The following is an 18,019-nucleotide window of genomic DNA, read 5'->3' as shown; positions in this document are numbered from 1 at the left end:
CTGTGCTGTTGTTGATGTCTCCTCTGCTTGAGACTAATGATTTAATTTTTTGCTGTTGTCACTAGGAACATTTACACCCAAACTACTGTCTCTGGCTGAGCTACACAAAACTTGTATTTGCAGCAGGCAGAGAAGAATGGGTGTGAACTACTCCCCTTTCTCATGAGTCAGCTAAACAAATACTAGCTTCTCTGGCTTGGAAAATCATCCAACACATGAAGCCTGTTGCTTTGCCAGCAGATACTCTTGGGTTAATGCTATCATTTGAATATCCTGAAGGAATCTTAAGCCATCTCTCCCAATAAGTTTGTGATTGCTAATTTAATTTTGGATTAACTTCTTCAGCTTCTGTAGGAATGGAAGCTCTGGCTCTGGCCTACAGGTTGCTAGTTCCATGCCCACACACAGCATTTCTATTGCAGGACCACTCCGGGGGATTCCTGGTTATTTCTAGGTGGAAAACAACAGGAAGGTATGCCGCTTGTAACCATTCCCCTTAAACAAACAAAGAAAACAGAAAATCTTCAAGTTGCTGAGCGATTTTCCTTAAAAATAGTTCTGCTTGAATAGCAGCAGTGTAGGCAAGGGAGACAATGTTGGCAAAAGATACTGATGGGTATTCACGGGACCCTGGGGCCCACTGTACGTGGGCTCTTTGCTCTTCTGGCCTAGACGATGACTGGGGCTTGCAAGAGCGCTCAGCAGTCCCATGGCGGGGGTTCCCAGCTGGCGGGAAAGAGCGTGGGTTGATCAAGTGAGGGCGAGGTCCTGGTCCCTGGGCAGTGGCATGGAGAAGCAAGCTGCATACAGAGCATGAGCTGGACTTTCCTGGTGGATCTGCAGCCCATTTCCCATGCACTTTCCAAGGACAGGCTTCTCAGGGAGATTATTTTTTCCCATTACAGTCAAGCCTGCCTCTTGAGTCCATTAATCATCTGCTTCTTTGTGTTTCACCCTCCAACTGTGAGAGCTGCCACATGTCTGTGGTTTGGATTCCTCAGCAAAGGTGGTGGAGCTGTCTTATTTTAGTTTGCCCACTGCTTTTGGGTAATTTATCTTGATTTTGCAATTATCTTGGAAGTATCATGTAATGGAGATATCCAGGCTGGGCACGTGGAGCGTAGCTTGGCTACCAGCCTCCAGCACATGGAGTGCTTGTTAAAGTGGCGTTCCTACCTCGTGTGAGACTAGGACTGAGACAGGGTCTAAACCCCTGCTCCTCTCCTCCTCTAGGAAAAGTAGTTCAGCAGGGACTAAACCAGTACCATACAGGGGTTTGACCTGCATCAGCACCCGAGGAGGAGTCACAGCCCCGCTACGCTAAGCGCCATACAGATGCATAGGAAAAGAGGGTTTAAATCTTTACAGACAAGTTAAATTATTATCCTCGATATACACATGGCAAATTGAGGCTTAGGAGATCAAAAGCAACTCCCTGAGCAAATCAGGAGTGAAATGGAATGGGAGAGAGGCAATCAAACCACATTAGGTCTAGAGGGTAAGTTACCCTCTAACAGCCCTTTCTGACCAACACGTTCCCATCTGCAGCCCATCATGGGGCCTTTGCCCTCCCTACTGACTCGGTACCCACCAGGTGGCTTGACACAGAACTCACGAGCCGGCAGAAAAGAAGAAAATTGAGAAGTTTGTTCCTGACTTACAGCCAAGATCTTCACCACAAAAGCATCCCTTCTTCTTTGCTGGGGAAGTCAGTGCTAGCAATAATATTTCATTTAGAAAATTTTGCATTTTGAACAGAGAGCATAAGACATTTTATTAATGTCAATGCACGAGTCTAGCAGAATGAAAAATCAGATGTCCTTCTCCTACCCAAATTCACAACAAAAAGCGGGGGAAGTGGGTCTTTTTAGTTATTTGCTACTGTCTTTTTAAGCCTTTAAAATAATGGAAAATTACTCGATTACAACAAGTGAAAAGTGATTCCAGGAACTGAAGATTTAATAAACACAGCAAATATTGCAAGGCTTGTGATACAATAATGCTGGCCACTGCTGTCATGTCTTCTCTTTTCACAGGGGGTAACCTTGAAATAAATCCTAAAATGATTACAGGCCATCGGTTTAAACATACACAGCTTTGCAATGAATCCTTCAGTTTTCTAATTCTAGTGAAAATAGGATTTCCTTGGAGACATAGTCATGAAAATACCCTTTAAAATGGGTACCTGTTCATTTTTCAGATGCGCTCACACTGTGTGTTTGTGCTGAGGTCCCCTGGCATCCCAGGGGAAAGCACGTTCTCTCTCCTTCGTCTCATTTACCGCTGCCGACACAAAGTTGTTTGGAGAGAATGAGCTTCTCCAGTCTGTCCCTGGCAGGCAGCATAGGTAACAGCTCTTATCTGCACGATCCATATTACTGGTGATCACCTTACTACTGGTGACCAGGGCCACGCACGCTGTTTGTACAGCCCCCATTGATTCCAGAGTGTTTTCGGAGCACAGATTATTCTCCTGGTCGAGGCTCTGACTCAGAAATGCCTTAAGATAAGCACGGCTTACAAAAGTATCCCCAATCTATTGCCAGCAATGAACAAAACAGTTTTTAAATGTTGTGTATATGCCTCTCCCCTTCCTCCACTAAAATCAGCTCTAAAACTCTGACTTCCAGTCCTTTCTAATGGGACCTGATGTGTCCTAGGGCCCACATCTATGCACAAGAGTGACTTTACACGCATGAATAGTCCCTGGAGTTCAATCATGTGCAAAAAGCTGTTTGTGTGCCCAAGTCCTTGTGGAATCAGGGCCTCAGTCTAACCTGCTTCATTTAGCTGTCAACACCGTGCTCTCCGGTTTGCCTAGCAATTATTTCTTTGTCATCTGATGCAGAGGTTAGGTGCTCTTTGATACTGTTCTTTCAGTTTTCCCCTCCTCTGTGCACCGCAGTGCCCAAAAGGGATATGTGGATCTCCTAATCAGATATCATATTGACGTTAGCTGTCACTACGTACGATACCTAGATACGTTCAATCTCACAAGCATTTGTGAGTGCTCTTTTGGGATAGCTGCTGGGTAGTTACACTGCCTAGAGGATGCTTGAAGGAAGGCTGTTACATTAAGGAACAGAGATTAAAAATAGCCTTTATCCATGCTCACTGATGGTCCTAGCATGAACAATCAGGCACTCGCTTAGCGTGGGAGGGATCCCCCTCAGCCAAGTGAGACAGAGTTAGAAACCATCTGACAGAGAGGTGAGGGAGGTCACACATTACCCTCTGCCTGGGGATCCTCCCGTCTTTAACATTGGCCGTGCTGGAAAATCAGATTATCCCAGGAAAAACAGTTTTCAATAACTTTTCTTCCCTGGATAATGTATCAGTCAACCTTTCACATTTCACTCCCAAGGATTTGTGTAGTTGTGCTGTGTTTGGGGTTTTCACCATCAAGAGCAGAATGTTAAAGTCTAAACTGAAGGTAAGAATAAACTCCCAGAATTAGAAACGGTGCAACGAGGCCCTGGGCAGAAGGTCTGTCTGACTCGGGGCTCTTTCTAGGGGCTGTCTTCAGCCTGGTGACACTACGCTCTTGAGTCTTGCTGTAGTCAACTTGTGTCGGCAACGAGTAATTGAGGGCAGGAACCCAACATCAGAAGCAACGCGTCACTGCCCAGGAGGAGCCCGTCTTTCTCCCTTGCTTTACAGAGGGGATGTTGTGCTAAGACCTATTTGTAACTCTGCAGGAGGCAATGGGCGCTCTGCTAATTCTGCAGTGTTATCGCTCCAGCATCTTATCCCAAACCACACCAGAGGATCTAAGGAAGGATGCTGTGCCAGGTCCCTCACCCGAGCCAGGCAGCAGCGTTAGCTTCGCAGAGAAATGGCAGGGACAGCCATGGTACCCACGCTGTTCCCTGCGCCGTTGTACCTCGTTCTGCAGAACAGAGCCTGCCAAGCTGCTTGTTCCTCTGCAGAGCTTTGCTATGGTAATAACATGGTTGGCGTGAGTACTTGTTTTTAATTTTATGACCCTTGTAGCCTTAGAGCGGGACCAAAATTATTTAGCAGAGATGAGGAGAATGTTATTTTAGGCCTGGACATTGTAATTTGAGCTGTGCAATCAGAGCACATTAGCTTCAGCAGGACTTGGTCCAGCAGCATGGGTCTCCCGCCCCACTCTGGGCAGGTTGTAGTCCTGGTTTTACAGCGTACCACAGGGCACAACCTCAGAAAGCTGTTCTTCAAGTCTGAGGGTCTTTATATAAAGTTTTTATATAAACTCCTGCAATCAAAAGCTTACCAGCAAGTAAGAGACCTGCACGCAATGTCCCAGGAGACTCAGTCTTTGTACAAGCTAAACAGTATCTATCTGCATCCCAGGCTAAACAAATGTTAGGGTGCAGGACCTTGGGGAAGGAGGGCATGCACTGCCACGCATGATGCAGCCTAGGTGGCTGCTTCTCCCTGCAGAAAGCTGCTTGCAGCATCCTAATGCCTTCTTAAAGCCACAAGTCTCCTCAAATATATAAAACAAATATGAAAGGGGAGTAGATCCCTTTCTTCTCATCCAACACGCCCCGGGGCTCTCCCCAGCTTTGCCTCCAAAAAATGAAGTCTAGCTCTAAAGGGACCACGGGAGGTTAAAAATCTTGTGAGGCAGCATCCTGCCAGTTTGGGCACGAGGCGTCCTGATGTAGCACGGCCTAACCTCTTCCCCCACTACTCCCTCAGTTTTGCCATCAAACTCTTTTCTTCCAGTCCACTCAGCTGGCTCTGGTGTGCCAGAACGGGCACACGCTGTGTTTATACAAACCCCCTGTCACCTGGCAGCAGCGGCCACGTGTGTGTGTGGCAGAGGAATTTCTCCTCCTGTCCTCCATGGGGTAGAAAAGCACTGAAATTACACTTTGCTTATTCTCTTCTTCAGCTCCCAAAGCCAAAATAAACTTTGGGAAAGAAGTAGCTCAGAAGTATAAACAGAATAATTGAAAAATACTTTTCTTTCTTTTAGCAAAAACAGTCTCAAATATTATAAAAGCCCAAGGACTGCATTGCTCTCTGGTCACAACAGCAGCTCAGGTCTAACGCCAGCTGCCTGGCACCGCGCTCCAGGCCCCTCCGACAGCGTCACCCTTGCTCATGAGAGCTAAAATTCAGGCCTGTGCACAAGGCCAGCTCAAGACATCAGCTAAGCCCCCCTAAGCCCTAAGAAAAACTGAAGGCACAAGAGGAAAGAAATAAAGGATTATTTCAAACCCCAGGATTTTCTAAGTTGAAGCAGCACCTGGCTGAAGTCACAGCATAAACAGCCCAGAGCAGATCACGGTGGTAGCTGGGAGAGCTACGCAGGACCCGAACAACCCTCAGCTAGCAAATTAAATGACACTTGACAAACATATTCAAAGCTATTGGCCATTTTTTGGATTGTTTTTGCAAAACTCAGCACGTGGTCTTAAGAGACTGAAATACCTCAGCACCATGAAATAGCACACGCCAAAGCTCAGCCCCTGCTCCGCGTGAACGGGTTGGTCCTACAAACCGGAGGGGACTCGGAGTCGAGTGCAAGGGCGTACTTGCCTGATCGTGTCTCCTCCTGCAAAGCGTTGTTGATTCTTTGCTAAATGTGGTGCTGCTGCACCCTGCACGTGTCATCCTGAATGTGGTTAGGAGTAATGGTACTTCTCAAAAGAAACAGGGAACTGCAGGGCTGGAAGCCACTGGCTCTTTTGCTTCCACAGCATTACACGTCATGGCAGTTTTTAGGTAAGGCCATGCTGAATAACGTCACACAGATGCACTGGAGGGAGTTTGTGCTGGCCAGAATCCAGCTTCTTATTCTGCAAAGGACTCTGAAGATAGAGCTACAGTGTCATCAGTTATGCAAACCTGGGGGAGAGAGGGGATATCTCTGATGCTGAAGCAATGGGGAGGACTAGTTTGAAGTCTCAGCCAGAGGTCTCTAGGAAGGGTCAGTATGCCTTCGGAGGGAGCCCAGCAACACGCTGTCTGGGCAGGATCCCCTTTGGGAAGGGTTCTCTGCTGCTGTGAGATTAGCTGGCCTCCGCTGAGTTACCGATGGGAATGTGAATGGCTCACGGAAGAAGCCAGACCCTGCAAAGTGGGAGTGATTCACTCTCCACACAGAGAACAGGCCAGGCTGCGCGCCTTTTACTCAAATCCAGCAGAAAAGAGATGAGAGTTGGTAGGTGGGAGGCAAGAAAATGACTATTTCATCCAGTTGAAAAGTTAAACCCTAATGTTTCTCTTTTTGCTAGATATGTTATCTTCACTATTCTGCTGAGAATAATGCCTCTGTTATAAGCCCAGCTAAAGACTTCTGGCTTATCAAGTTCAAGGCAAAGGAGAAGATATAGATTTGAAGAGCAGGAGGGGAAAGAAAACATACGGCTTTAATGTCAGAGCTTTGGAAATTGAGATACTTATCTAAGTCTGTTTTCTCCTTTCCTTGATTATGTTCCTTTGAATTTGGACAAGGAAACCAGCCTGGCCAACCTCACTTCTGCTTCTTCTCAGTTTTTTCTTTCTGAAAATTATATTGTCATAGATGTACACTCAGATATGCATCTCACTGAGGACAGCTTCACATTCAGGGGACGTTTCCTGAGCCAGGAGATGATGACGAGAGAGACCTTTATCACTACTGTCATGAAAGACCGTTGTCATCAGAGACCTGACAAACCTTGTCACGCAAGCACCGATGACGGTGTCCCAGGCTCCACCGCAAATTTGCCTTGGAGCATTACACCGGTATACAGCCGCGATGCCCACAAAGCAAGCAGCTCGCTATTTAGTTCAAATGCGGTATTTGTGAATGGTGCTTTGGAGAACAGCAGATTTTTGATCTGCTTTTAATATAGCAGATGCTTCACAGTTGTGAATCAAAGGCTTGCTCCCCAGAATTATTGTTTTCTCTTCTCCCATTGATGAAAATGTAACGTATGAGCTCACACATCAAATTATTTCCCAAAGACCTGACTCCTTCCACTTTTATATGTCTGTAAAATCCTTTAGAAATGAATCTGTTCTCCTAAAACTGCAATAATTCAGTCATAAAGTTAGCTCTAAATAAAAGGGGAGAAAGACTATTAGCAGAAATGCAGGTGCTCAATGTTAGAAAAGAAAGAGATGAATAAAGAAAACTAAAACCAGCCTAAGGGGATCTGACGACTAACTCCATGCTCAACTGAATTGCACCAGTATAAATGCAAGCACTGTGTGGGCCCCCAAATTAGGAACTATTTACAAAACAAAAAGCTCGCCTCCACTGCATTGTGCCTGTTCTGACCATACTGAATAGCCTGTCTAATGACGATTTCTTCTTTATTTGGGTCAGGTCTTGCTGAGGAAGAATTTTTTGAGAAACCGACGCTAAGCATTGCAAAAGACCACATTGTCATCTTACCGGGAGACACCCTAAAAATAAAATGCAGGTAAGGATTGCTCCAGCAGTGCTGGGTTTCCTTGGTTGTATTGATTACCTTGGCACAGTACAGCTTCTGGGTAGGGCAGAGCAAGGACGGCGGCGCAGCCAGCTGGGAACCCCTGCTGTTTCCCCTCATGTGCGTTTCTGCGCGGAGGAGAATTTGATGGGCTGGAATAGAGCAGGGAGGAAAGTCTCAGGTCAGCATTCAGCTGGGCCAGATTCTTTACGTTGTAAAGGGGCCCAAGCAAAATCCTGAGTCAGCACGTGGGAGGGGGACGTACCATGCTTAAGGACATGGCTGGAAAATCCTCATCTGAAAATAGGTTCAGATTCAGCTCCTCGGCAGCTAAAATCACTCTTTCTCTCCCTGTCCATAAGTAAATGACAAACAAGATCACCAGGGCATGCCATTAGCTCTTTACGTGTATATATATATACGCGCTTAAACTTCCTAACCTCAAATACCATCTAGCCTATAAGATGACAGTTAAATAAACAGCAGTTAGTATGTGTACATTCAAAGACCTGACCTGTTTAAACATATCATATTCTTTAAATCAAAGATAACCAGGACTCGTAAAAAAAAGCAGACCGCTGATATTGTAAATTATGGCAGCTCTTCAATTCTTGGCACCATGTGTAAAAACTAGCCAGGCAAGAAACAAGCAGGATTTTGGAAATGATGTGTGTTTACAGGGAGACGATCCTCTGGAAACGGGGGATACAGCGCGTGCTCACAGCTGACTGGCACACAACTGTATAAAATACAAAGAGTCGGAGCACTTTCTGTTGTGTCAAACGTACATTAGCTTGCTCGCTCACACAAAAGGCCTCAGACTGAGATGTACGTAGGCGTCGCTTGTTCTGACTGTGATTTATACGCCAAGCTACTGTGAGAGGTCGCTTTTTAATTTCTTCCAGGAGCATTGCAGGAGAGAAGGCTTAAGGTAATACAGGCTATCACAGTTTCTCTCTCTCTCTCGCACACACACATTATTTTTACACCTTCTTGCAAAGTCCCCTTGACTGTAGCCACTACGTGGATGGTTTCCTGCAACAGAAGTTACTGGAAACAGTAAGAAAAAGCAGTGGGAAGGTGAATCTAAGCTGTAGTTTATGCTGACACCTATGTCCCTTCTGATTCTGTCCTAGTCTATTTAATTCATTGTTACAGTGAAAGATAAACTGACTCATACTGTGTAAATTTGTGATGTCTTCTGGAGTGTAAGGCAGTTTTTTTCCAAATACCTCCGGCTAGCCGTGTGGCTTATGAGGTCAAAACAACCTTACAGAGGTATTTTTAGCTTGGCAAGCAGCAAGCATGACGGCAATCAAGTTTAAACAGTCCTTTAAAATCTAGATGCAGTGCTTCATAAAACACGTTACGTGGACATGAGTTCAGTGTAGTGCTCCAGACCAATTAAATCAATATTTTTCAGCAGTTCTCCATCCACTGCCTTTTTAATTTGCAGGGACATCCTATTTTTCTCATACCACCAGATGAATAAATAGATGAGGAACTTATTAGCACTTCAGTCCCAAATTGCTTTATGGATGCAAAGCAATAAATCCACAGGGCAGGTCTGAGAAACAGAAAAGTATGCTAGCATGCTTCTGTGCTAGCATGGGAACAGAGGCCCAGAGCACTTCAGTTCCTTGACTCAGGTCATGCAAGAGCTGGGAATAGAAGCTCGAAGTGTGATTTCTGCACGTCGAGTGTGAGATTCTCCGTACGGGTCCTTTGCGGATGTCTCTCATCCTGCCTCCTCTGCCACACCAGCATCTGCACGCTCCCAGATTCGCTCCGGACTGGTCCAAAGGGAGCTCTGAAGTCCTTTGTACTTCCACGGGGCATTAGGTCTGCGTGGAGCACAGCACCAGACAGCAGACCGAGCAGGTAGCTGCTGAAGAGGGTGGTAACTCTGTGTGAACATCCCTTCTCCCTTAAACTCCATTCATTTGAGGTTCTTGGCCAGGATTTCCTGATTTTTGGCAGCCTGGCCAAAGCTACTGCTGCAACTCCCCTCTGCCAGATGTGTGAAAATCCCAAAGTAATAGCCAAAGTCTTCATCTTCCACCAGGGTAAAATATGCAGGAGGAAAAAGCGGGCACATGTAGGGAAGCACAGGCGTGTGAAATCCCTGACCTGCTCTGCAGAGCCAGTGTTGCAGACTTCCAGCCCTGATGGGCACCAGCCTGGGTGACGGGAGAGGGGCAGGGACATGATGATGTGCTGGGAGTCGAGCGTCTGCATGGGAAGTGGCATTGTTCCATATTCTGGGCAGGAGCCCCGATTCTTGACAGAGGTGGTCATTACGTCATTAATGACGTTAGTAAGGTAGGGAAAGAGCACTGGCTAGGGACCTCCGCGTCAAAAAATAATTCTTCGCTCTGAAGTGCAGGAAGCTGGTATGACGGATGAGGTGGGGTTGTCCAAGTCAACAGTGCATCCAAAAACGAGGGTGAGGCTGTTCACCAGAGAGGATATTCACGCTTTTCCCAGTGCTCTCGTTCAGCTACGTGCTGGGAATAACCTCAAGAGTTCAGCCCCGTGTCCGCATCATCTTCAGGAAGGCGACAAAAGGACGGGCAGAAACGGGGGCCAAGAGGATGTTTGTTTAAGTGTCACTGAATTTGCTGGCAAACGCGTTCCCTTATTGCACCTACTCCACCACTACAAAGCCACTGGCACAGAAAGAGTAGGTAGAGTTACTGGTTAACTGGAAACTTCACACAGCTTGCTTGTTAGATACGTTCGGTATTAGCACCTCTATACTGAGTCGATGTGTCTAGACCGGATTTCTCCCTGGCAACACCCAGCTGGGAAAATCCAGAGGTTCTTGCTCCTTCCTCAGCTCAGCAAATGCCATTGGGTCAATGGGAATTCACTGAGTGAGGAGGGGTGAGTCAACCCCCTGTCCTTTCGAAGAGTGGCTTCTCTGCAAACACAGACAGAACAGCCTCCCTCTAATATTAACTTCTGCCCCAGAAAGATCCACAGATGATTACCCCCATACCCCACCAGTTTCTACATCGACCACCAAAAACCAGTCTGCTATAAAAAGACCATAATCTTCCTCTCCTAAGCATGTACAGCACGCACTAGCACATCACCAGAGCCCGCAAAGTGCAGCCCAAGCAGGAGAGACCTCCAAGAGCTCCTGCTACCATGCTGTGGCCTGATGTTTCCAGCACAACAGGACTAGCGCAATCAGTGCCCATTACCGAGCTAACTTAGACCAGTTGAAAGCTCTCTCTGAGTCCTGCAACAGGTTATAAAAAGACCTTGCTTTTTGTCGGTGAAGTACGTAGAATTGCATTTGACATTAGCTGTGATCATAGATAAGACAACGAATGGGTCAGGTGGGTGAAATGGTGCATCATCTGCCCTGCTAGCTTTATGTTCTGACTGCCGTGACAACATGAACTGAAAATAAATGTGTCTTGAGCAGATATTCTAAGATTTGTAATCTGATTAGTTCCAGACCCTTCACAAAAATCAAGATTGAGTCATTGCTGATGAAGCAAGAAAAGTGATGTGAAGTTACATAAATGTTCTCCTCTCTCCATGCAGCCTTAGTATAAGAAAATACAAGTTAATTTAGCTGTTAAAATATGCAAAGTCATCAGCTTGGAAGAAACATATATTTTTATCTGGTGCTTTCTAATGTTTGAAGTGGCCAAAATATAGCGTTATAAAAACAAACTCGTGTTCAGGAAGTCTGTTAAAATAAAAATTAAACGTTCCTCCAGGAGCTAGCTGGCTACAGTTCCCACAGACTATTTCAGAGATCTCCCCTGCTCTGGGGAAGAGTGCGGGGCGAGCCACCTTAATTCCTTGTGGGTGGAAACGCAAACACCCAGCAACCTTTATCACTCATTTCCAAATGCCAAGAGTAGGAACCCTGGGAACGTCGGTAACAGTTGGCCAGAAGGAAGCCCAAATTTTGTCTGAAGTCATGACTCTCTCTTTACTTTTGGCGTGTTGTGTTGACAGGGGAGCACCGTCTGTGAGCTGGCTTTTGAGGGGGGACCAGAAGGAAGACCCCCGGGTGCACCTAAGTAATTGCCGCAATAACACAAGGCAAAGCTGCAGCATGCTTGTCATCAGGAAAGTCATAGCGAACGACACCGGTTACTTCACCTGCGTTCACGATGACTCCCCATCTAATGAGGATCTCAAGGCCAAGATTTATGTGTTTGTTAAAGGTAAGAATTTCGCTTTGGTTTTTTGTTATGGCTTTTTGGTAATATAAGCTGTGTTCAACTGTGGGATCTGTGCTAGGCAGAACAAGCAATGCAATTCAGATGCTTTCACAAATCCCACCTCCCCACCTCCCAGCACCGGAGCAAGCACCAGCTTTGACACGTTGAAGACGCTGGATTTATTTGCCAGCTGAATTCACAGGGACATAGATGCGAGAACCAGAAAATACCTATCTTGTTTAATTCCAAGACTTGAAAACTAGATCGTCCCATCTAGTTTTGTGCTCCAAATAACCGATACACTGATTTCTTTAACCCTCTTTTCCTTTTCTTTTCCTTTTAAGACTGAATTCTTTTATCCTAAAGGGTTTTGCTATCACAGTGCTTTTCCTAAGATTCATCCTGAATACCCAAGTCCTCTCTCTTTCCCTTCCTCCCCGACAACATTCTTTGTAGTTCCTCTCTCCTACACATTGGTATACTGCTTTGTCCTTCACATCTGTGAGACATACTTAGCGAAGCTGGATGACTGCATTATACATATTTTATTGTAAAAAATGGCCCATTGCTCATTTTTGTTCTCTTTGAGCTGCCTCTCCCCTATGTGTCAGAATCATTCAGTTCAGATCCAATAATAAATGGAAGCAGAAACTTCAGAGGAGCGTGGTCCTCTGTGATTAAGCGAATGTAACATACTGAACAACCATTTCAATAATACGAATTTTTGTTAGAAGAATATTCCCCCAAAATGCTGATATTTTTTTCAAATTTACTTGACAAATGCATTACTAAACCACTGAATCATCTTGGATCTTCCAAGCTGAGATTGTGAGTAGTCAGATAAAAGAGCTGATTTTTAGTGCCTTGAATAGGGGATGACATGAACTCCTTTGGTGCTGAATAGGCCTACTGTTCGGTTCCCCACAAATACTCATGAAAATGAATTCATTTCTTTTTTCTAGTAAATGCTAAAATGTGATTCTTTGAATCCTCTTACTAAAACAAATGCTAGAGAGGCAATGAGTTTGTCTGATAGCATTTGAATAGTTCGGCAAACTTATATTTACAGAAAACACATGTATTTGCTGGGCAGCCCTGATAGTCTCATGGTATTGCTAATGACGGTGAAAGCATCACGAGGCGTGACTTCCATCCCAAGGGGACTGCGATATACCCACACAGCTGAATTCAACTTCTGCACTGCTAGGTGAACACACCTGTTTGATTCACGCGGATGACATTTTCCTGTCTCTTTATGTCTGTTGAAAATAGTCCCTTTCTACCCTTATCCTGCTTGCCCAGCAAGTCTTCCTCTTATCGGAAAGCAGCTTTTTGGTGTTACTTGTTAGTTCCTGCAGTCATTTTTTTTCTCCCTTTCTATTTCCTTTTTTTAATTTTTCCCTGGTACTCTAAGCCCTGGTTGCTTTATCCACCCTAGTTCTTGTGCTGAGCTGTTTCCTTTTCTCATTACGCACTGCTCAGATGCCCCACATCTAATATTGTTAACCCAGCCCAATGCCTACGCTTCAGGAAACAGTGCATTGAAAACTCCATTCTCTGGCCTGATTCAGTGCCCTGGCTGGCTACCCAGGCCTTCATTGCTCTATGGTGGGAGCACGTGCAGGAAATATTATGGATCTTTGGAGACCGCCTGAGCATTTTCCTTAAGAAAATATCTCAAGTTATGAAATGCTTGCCAGCGATGCCCTTGGAACAGCGCTAATCTAAAAAAATCGCAGGATGTCGTCTTCCTCGCCTGAGACTGCTGTGCCAAGGTTCCCCTGAAAAACAGCACTGGATGGCTGTTTTCTCTGAATCACCCTCAAGATTGTCCTCTCTCAGATGCAATTTAATTGTGTCATATGCCCTCCCTGCTCTAAAAGCTCTTACTCAGACTCCTGTGCTTTAAATGTTACTGAAGGAAGAGCGGGTAGAAAAGGACCCAGCTTGTACCATGCACGCCAGGGGTGAAGCAGGGAAAGGCGAGTCAGCGGGGAGCCCTCTGGTCCGCGTCCCAGCGAGCCAGCCGCTCATCCCCCCAAAGCAGAGCCCTGCCACAGCACTTCAGTCTATAAGCTTGCAAGGGCCTGCTGGGATCTGGCCTGCCAGTCTGAGGAAGCTGCTTGGCCCCAGTGAAACGAAGCTATTTATACCTCAGCATGGATGCTGGCCTCAGGGCACGCTCTTCCTCCCAGTCAGTTCCTGTGGATATTTGTTGAAAGCCAGCAGGCTGTTCTGGGGACAAGAAAGCTGTTCTTCAGTGAGGGGTCTATGAATTGTGGAGTTAAGCAAGGCACTCAGAACGTACCTACGATTTTCTTCAATATTTAAACATGCCTTTTGAAGGAAATTGGTCCGACAGTGTCTGGACATCACTGAGATACCCATCAGGTGTCTCCAAGTGAAGAAACTCACAGTTCCCTGTGAGTGCCAGAGAAGGGAGAGCTCCAAGAGACATCTCTCCGGACGTTTTGTGGAGAGCGCAAGTGCTCAGCAGGGTGTTTATGAGACTGAGCCAGGTGGAGTGAGAAAATGTTGAGCCAGACCCTGAAGGCTGGAGATTCCTCTGAGGTTACAAGCCATTATTGCCAAAAAAGGAAGGGGAATGGTATTTTTTCCCTTCGTTCCTGGCCTGCTGCTTGACACCGAAATGAGAACATGATTGTGTCGGAAGCCCTGCTTATTGGCTATTATTTCCTGTGCTTGCTTCTGTTTTTACAGCCTCCCTGGTGGAGTTTCTAAGCTCTGTCAGAATCTGGCATTCAGCAGCTCTCCCCCCCGGTGCAATTGAGCCGTGACCCCTGCACATCAGTCAGATCATAAGGGACCCGAAGGCGGCAGGGTCAGCTGCCATGCCTCAGCTGTGCGCCGACAGTCTGGAGGGAGGGAGAACTCAGGATCCTAATCCTGCACAATTGTTCCCGAGGCCTTTTCTGCTTCCCGCTGCAGCTGCAAGTCCCAAGGATCGTAATTAAAAAGCAAGACAACCCCCTTCTCCTGTTGCCCATCTCCTTGTTGAAAATACAGCATAGCTTAGGGCTGGAACAGAAATAGTTGGGCGTTTTTTAACTGCGTTGTTTAGCTTCCTTGCAACTCTGAGGGATAACCTCTGCAGGGAAACGCAGCGCCTGGTGGGACACGGTGCTGCAGCGCTGAGCGGGAAGAGCAGCCGAGCAACTCTCCCGTGTCTCGTGGGTGAGCGGGGAAGCCCACCCTCGGTCCACAGAACGTGCTGTCTCTGCTGAGCCAGTTCTGGACCAGTAGCAGTAAAGACAAGTCTTCACTGCAACCTAGCTGCCCCCATAGGAGCCCACGTCAGAAAGACTCACGTGGACGGCATTTCCACTGCCAATGCCACCAAAGCCAGCCAGCCAATGTCATTTACTTATCTATCTTCTGCAATTACCCTTCCCAACCACATGGGTACTTCCCTGTGAGGAGCATACTCATTTATTGCAACCTTTGGGATCCCTGTGCTAAAGGGAAGGCCAGGCTGTCTATTTTGTGTTAAAATATAGAGTCCTCTCTACAATATTTCCTAGGGCACATAGAAAACTTAACATGGCTTAGAGAAGCAGAAAAAACCAGACAAACCAAGCAAAGATTCTCTCCACCTTCCCAAAGGGCTATCCCAGGCCCCAGCCCAGACAGAAGTCAGGACTTGCAGCTCTCAGCTATTTGAAATAGTTACTGTCAGCAAAGCAACTGTCTCAAAGTAAGACAGTCCTCGGGGAGTCAGCTGGAAGAGCTCTCTGTACCAGCTGAAACGCCGCCTCAGCTTTTGCAGCGATTTCCCCATGCACTCCTTAGCTCTCCGTAGCAGTAAGGGATTCGCTACACCTCTTTGTACCACTCGGTCCATGCATCAGTAGGGAGGAGCATGAGCTCAATCCTGTTTTGCTTCCCTCCATCAGCAACTTGCCTGACGTTATTACTGTGGTAACTGGAACTGGTCACATCTTGCCTGATAGTGTCTGGAAAAGTTCATCCAAGTCTCCAAGATGTTCTTTGATTCCACACACACCAAGAGTGCTGCTTTGCTAGAGCTGTATGGCTAGAGGAGGCAACCTCCTCATTGCAGACATGGGGCGAGCAGGCCAGCAACAGACATCCTCTATTATTGTTTATGTAAAGCAGGGCTGTTATTCTGTTTCTTGAAATAATTATGGCCATGATAGGGCTGGTCCTCAAATAACTACTTCAGAAACACGAGTCCCACCTCCTCTGACCGAGATGCTGTAACTGGCACAAAATGCTGTGTGTGAGCCCAAGACACCAGTGTTGGCTGCCGCACAAGGGTCCGAGTACGCCGGGGCAGAATCACCGATTCCTGTTTGTGCCTAGCGTGTTCCCTCTTTGAACACATAGACTGGTGAACATTTGAAGAGCGTCTTCCCACCCAAAGCAAGTCAGCTGCTGGTGTTTCACCACCTCGGTGTTACTGTGAGTTAGGAACACGGCAGGATTGAAGGAGCAATTTGTTTCCATACGTTTGGTTTTCAGCACTGATGTTCGCAGGAGCACAGTGTAACTAGAAGATACCCCTGAAGAGAATTTGAGTTCTGGCTCCTTTTACAGTTCATATGAACACCACGAAGCACCAGCACTGCAGGCTTGAGCCATAGCGCAGTCCTGCCAGGAGTCCAGAGCACAAGAACTGGAAATCAAATTTGAAGAAAGTCAGACTTTTATATGGGAGCACAAGCCCTGCTCAGGCCATTCTGAAGGAAAAGGGGGATGCATGCAAGCAGCTTGTCCCGTCAGAGCATGCATCGCACTGCTTGTCAGCTGCAGCAGCAAGGCATCCCCAAGGAAGGGTATGAGCTCTCCCTTGCTATTGCAAAGAATGAGGAGGAGAGGTGGTGCAAGTACTCCATCGGGGTAGAGCGTAACATCAACCACATTCTCTTCTTCATCAAACGGTACGGCCCAGAGATGTGAAGCCCCATCTTTTTCATCCCTTCCCCACCAAGAGAGATCTAAAGAGGACGGAAGTGCACAAAAGCACTCCTCACATGAGATCATATTTTGGTTCTGATGCTCTTTGAAGCTGATTTCTGCCTCCTTAATTCTCTTGACAGTTCACAGAGATAATCTGAATGTGAGAAGCAGAAATGCAGGGCCAGGGTGACAGCCCTGACTTGGGCTTTGGCTTGCTTTCCAGAAGATATTACCAGTGAGAACAGAGTTGGAGCGGCATTTCTTCTTTCTTTCACGCTGGACACACTGAGACAGCTACACTTGCTGCCAGACACTCAGCAAGCTGAGATAGGCAAACGCTGGCCTGTCTGCTCCGCGTGGAGCCCAGCAGATAAGCTGGCTGTCTCGCGCAGACTGGTGGAAGGGTTTGGCACCATATCCTAGTTAACAGTGTTTAGGGCCACGACATGGGAATATAGGCTATGTCACTGGGCAGGACCCTCTCTGTTGTTCCTCAAGTATCAAGGGCTGGATCCAAGGGAAAAGTAAGATGCTTTCAATTCTGAATCAAGACATTCAGTATCTTCAAATCGTATCCTAAAGGGTCACTTTTAGGTGGAGGAGCCTTGTAAGATATAATGTGACATGTAGATGTGGCACTTAGGGGCATGGCTTAGTGGGACCTGGCACTGTTAGGTTTATGGTTGGACTTGATGATCTTAAAGGTCTTTTACAAGCTAAATGATTCTGTGATTCTGTGATGCCATGGCGAGTGAGCAGCACAAGGTCCTGGCACTAAGTCAGTGACAGCACTTGACATCCCAGCAGGAAGAGGCAGGGATCCCCTCCTTCTCTCTGATAAAGAAGTTCTAAATGAAAGCCTGACAGCCCAAAACCACACACATTTCCCCCACTTCTTCCTTCCTGTTGCTTACCCACTCAGTAATTGCTAATTGCTCAGCCTTACCCAAGGTCTGCAGCTGGCAGCAGCTAATGTGGGAAACCTGTTCTTAATGAGGGGGCTTCAGGTAAAGCTGGTGAAAATTTTCTACAAAGTCTACTCCTGCCTAAAATCTAGTGTTGTGGGGAGGCAGAATTTATGAATTCTTCTGATGGTTGAAACATAATTCCAGCCAAAGTATGAAGACTTCTTTTTTTTAAAAAAAATCAATCTTTCCACGTTGGCTTTTATTTGTTTGGCAGTGAGAAGCATTTTGTTTCACAATTTTTGAAGTAACACTTTTTAGAGTAATATTTTTCTCTACAAGTATTCCTGTGTTTCTAACAGTAATCTCCAGGGGAAGAATATACCTCATTTGACCAAAACAGAATGCTTCATGTTGACTCAGAATGGCTTCTGGGGGTTTTGCAGTCACTTTTGTTTTGCCTAAAGAGAAAATATTCTGCTTTCTGTTTAATCTAAACATTCCACCACCAATTCTTTTCATTGGCCTGCCAAAATGAAAAGTCCTTTATTTTCAAAGACCCAGTTTC

The 18,019-nt window shown here is 46.3% G+C and overlaps 1 protein-coding gene across 1 annotated transcript in view; it reads left to right on the top strand.

Annotated features, from left to right (window-relative positions):
- The window catches only part of LOC309595826 (vascular endothelial growth factor receptor kdr-like), a 141,624-nt gene that overhangs the window by 30,538 nt on the left and 93,067 nt on the right, over nt 1–18,019 (top strand). The window contains exons 2-3 of the mRNA XM_082323206.1: nt 7,310–7,406; nt 11,397–11,608. Coding sequence (XP_082179332.1) covers nt 7,310–7,406; nt 11,397–11,608 — 309 coding nt within the window. The remainder of the gene's footprint in view (nt 1–7,309; nt 7,407–11,396; nt 11,609–18,019) is intronic.

This window comes from Platalea leucorodia (genome assembly GCF_965183815.1).
Source record: "Platalea leucorodia genome assembly, chromosome: 10".
NCBI classification, from domain to species: Eukaryota; Metazoa; Chordata; class Aves; order Pelecaniformes; family Threskiornithidae; genus Platalea; species Platalea leucorodia.
Note: the sequence above shows the minus strand (reverse complement) of the source record. Positions and strands in the feature narration are given on the sequence as shown.